Source organism: Carlito syrichta, unplaced genomic scaffold (genome assembly GCF_000164805.1).
Source record: "Carlito syrichta isolate Samal-C Ts95f unplaced genomic scaffold, Tarsius_syrichta-2.0.1 Scaffold303429, whole genome shotgun sequence".
Classification (NCBI taxonomy): Eukaryota; Metazoa; Chordata; class Mammalia; order Primates; family Tarsiidae; genus Carlito; species Carlito syrichta.
In genome coordinates this window covers 83691-86986 of record NW_007247525.1, presented here as the reverse complement: position 1 = coordinate 86986, position 3296 = coordinate 83691, and the positions used below count along the sequence as shown (strand labels likewise).

General features: G+C 42.3%; 1 protein-coding gene across 1 annotated transcript; it reads right to left on the bottom strand.

Moving 5' to 3' along the window:
• Positions 1 to 1507: 1507 nt before the first annotated feature.
• On the bottom strand, positions 1508 to 2090 carry LOC103260911 (interferon omega-1-like). Its single transcript, XM_008058563.1, has one exon. It carries the CDS (start codon positions 2088 to 2090, stop codon positions 1527 to 1529), a length of 564 nt encoding a protein of 187 aa, XP_008056754.1. The 3' UTR covers positions 1508 to 1526.
• Between the last annotated feature and the right edge of the window lie 1206 nt (positions 2091 to 3296).

Below are 3296 nucleotides of genomic sequence, written 5' to 3'. Positions count from 1 at the left end.
TTATTTATTGTAGAGATGAGGTCTCGCCAAGTTGCCCAGGTGGGTCTCGAACCCTCAGGCTCAGGCAATCCACTCACCTCGGCCTCCCAAAGCACTAGATTACAGGCTGAGCCACCGAGCCCAGCCAAATTAAATATTTTAAATGTCCATATATTTTGTACCAATACATCCATTCTCTGAATAATTCTTAAATTCTTAAAGCATGTATTGCAAAAACACGAAAAGTTATGTAAGAGACATTAATCCACATTCTCATCCAGGTATCACCTTATTTCATTCTTCCACTCAAGAAACAAGCTTCCAAATAATACACTAATGCAATCTTAACTCTGCTTTTTGTGTTTCCTTTTCAAATGCTCGTCTTGCTCTAGTTCCATTAATTCCACCAAATCAGATTATGCTAACGTCATCAATGGCGTCTGTTTTGAGTCCACTGAGACAGGTCAGCCTTCATCTTTCCTGAAAGCACCACTGTCTTCCCCACATCAGTCTCTCTCTCATTCTTCCCTGTTTCTCCATTTAAACCCACTGGCCACTCCACCTCAGTGACCTTTGCAGACTCTCCTGAATGTTGGGGGTCTGCAGGTTAAGGTTTTGGTTCTCATCTCATTGTCTCCTCTATTTATAAGTGACTGCATTCATTCCCATGTTCTCATTTCCAGACATGCAATAAAAAATCTGAAATTAAAACGTTCACCCATGGCATTTTTGTTCATTCTAGGCCCATATTCCCAACAGCCAATAAGACTTCTACACTTTCATGTCTCTCAGATACCTAAGAAAGGACATCCAATTTTATTTCTTTCCCAACATCATTTGTACCCAAAGCTTCCAGTATGAGAATGTCATTTTCTTTTACTTATCTCTATAGCATTTCATATAAGTGAAACTGTTACAGTTTTTTCTTGTAACAATAAAAGTTTCAACACAGAGGATGGTGAGGAGAAGGGGGGGGGAGTTTCAACACTTTAAACTGTTTGCTTTATTCACCTAGATTACTTGAGAGCAATTTCAAAAGATGCCAGTTTGATAGTCACTTTATACATATGATATAAATGTTCATCAGGGAGTGAACAGATAGGTAAATAAATATTATCATCTGTTTTTCAATTTGGTTCAGAAAACCACGATTTGGATTTTGGTTTTAGAACAAACAAATTCAGGAAGTATTGTTTGGCAAGAATTTAATAAATAACAAAATACAATATGTAATAAAATGAAAAGGTACACATGTTTTCTAATTTTAATATAACGTACAGGCAAACATCTCTTATATGAAAATGTAAATATTATAAATATGAGATGCAATAATACATAAATAAAATAATATCTCAGGGACTGATGCACCTGAATCCAAGTGTTTTTTAACATGTCCTTGTTTAGTACACTGATAAAGTATTTGCAGAACTATTTCCATAAATTCTATGACTAAAACTGAAATGAATCTCTTTTGAAATGACCAAAGGCGCATGTGCAGGTGTGATATGGCAGATAAGTCAACTCAAGATGAGCCCAGGTCTTTATCTTTACTTCTCAGTTGTTCTTGAAAGTTTTTTTGATAAAGAAATGGATCTCATGATTTCCACTCTGACAACTTCCCAGGCACAGCCACTGTATTTCTTCTCTTTCAGGTAGAGCCGGATTCCCTGGAAGTACCTCTTCAAGGCCATTGCAGGGCCCTCAGTCACCCCGGCAGACTCTTCCTCTCTCACCGCCCGCACCAAGCAGGTCTCCAGATGTTCCAGCTGCTGATGAAGTCCAGCGAGGAGTTTGTCCAGGAGGGTGGTGTTCCAGGCAGCAGAGGAGCGCTCTGTGTGGAAGAGGTTGAAGACCTGCTGCAGCATCCCGTGGAAGACAGACACGGCCTGGGCCTCCTGCAACCGGCTGCCATCCACCACCTCCCGGGGGAATCTGAAGTCGTTTCTGTCCTGAAGACACGAAAAAGGGGAGATTCTCCTCATCAGGCGCAGATGCACCAAGGTCTTCCTGCTAAGCAGGCCGTGGTTCTGAGGAAGGTCACAACCCAGGTATCCAGCAGGGCCACAGCTGCACACCACCAGGACGGCCAGTAGAGGGAGCAGGAGGGCCATTGGGAAATGAGGATGCTGGGGGCCTGGCTGAGCAGAGATCTGTGTGAACCTTCAACCCTAGGGTCTCTGTAGACAGTCTTCCTAAGCATGGCTTTTAATAGGGAATACCTAGTTTTCATTTTCTGAATATTTTCCTATACTTTCACTTTCCTTTTTTTGTTTTCACTTATGTGTTCTCCCTGTGGCCTAAGAGGATGACAATAATCTAAATCATTAATTTTGCATTAGAAGTTTAATTTTTCCAGTAAACTTCAGATGCTTCAGCAAAAGAAATTGGATATTTATCAATTCAATGAGAAATGTCTTGATGCTAAAGTCAGAAGTGTATATATATTCTTTTTTTTTTTTTTTTGAGTTGGAGTCTCACTCGGTCGCCCAGACTGGAGTGCAGTGGCCGCTCCCGGCCACCGCAGCCTCGACCCGCTGGGCTCCGGCGATCCTTCCGTCTCAGCCTTCCGAGTAGCCGGAATTACAGGCGCGCGCTACCACGCCCGGCTAGTTTTTTGATTTTTATTGTAGAGAGGAGGTCTCGCCAAGTTCCCGAGGCGGGTTTCGAACCCGCGGGCTCAGGCAATCCACTCACCTCAGCCTCCCAAAGCACGGGATTACAGGCTGAGCCACCGAGCCCGGCTAGAAGTGTATATATTCTATGTATGTCAATGACACACACACTAACACAAATGTTTATGCGCGTGTCTCTATGTATATATATTTCTCGGTTTTGGATACAAATGTTTAGTCTTTATCCTGGCCTCCATTACCAGACCATCCATGACAAATAAGGTTTTTAGAACCCAAAACAGGTTTTTGTTTGTCAGTTTGTTTTAGAGGTGGGGGTCTCAATCTGTCGCCCAGGCTGGAAATGAATGGTGAAACCATAGCTCACTACAGCTTCAACTCCTGGACTCACTCGATCCTCATTCCTCAGCCTCCTAATTAGATGGGATTATAGACTTGTGCCACAGTGCCTGGGTAATTTTTTAAAAATTTTGTTATAGATGGGGTCCTGTTATGTTGCTCAGGCTGGTCTCAAACTCCTGGCCTCAAATAATTTTCCCACCTCAGTCTTCTGAGTAGCTAGGATTACTGACTTGCAGTAAGAATGGGGGTTTGCTTGCTGTTTTGTTCACAACAGAGGGTAATGATTGGTAGTGAATAAGCTCCTCTGATGTTTAACTTCCTTCTAGGAAACATTCATGCAGTTCC

Bases quoted from the DNA above. Each gene is read 5' to 3' on its own strand.
- LOC103260911 (XM_008058563.1), bottom strand. From the start codon at position 2,090: ATGGCCCTCCTGCTCCCTCTACTGGCCGTCCTGGTGGTGTGCAGCTGT.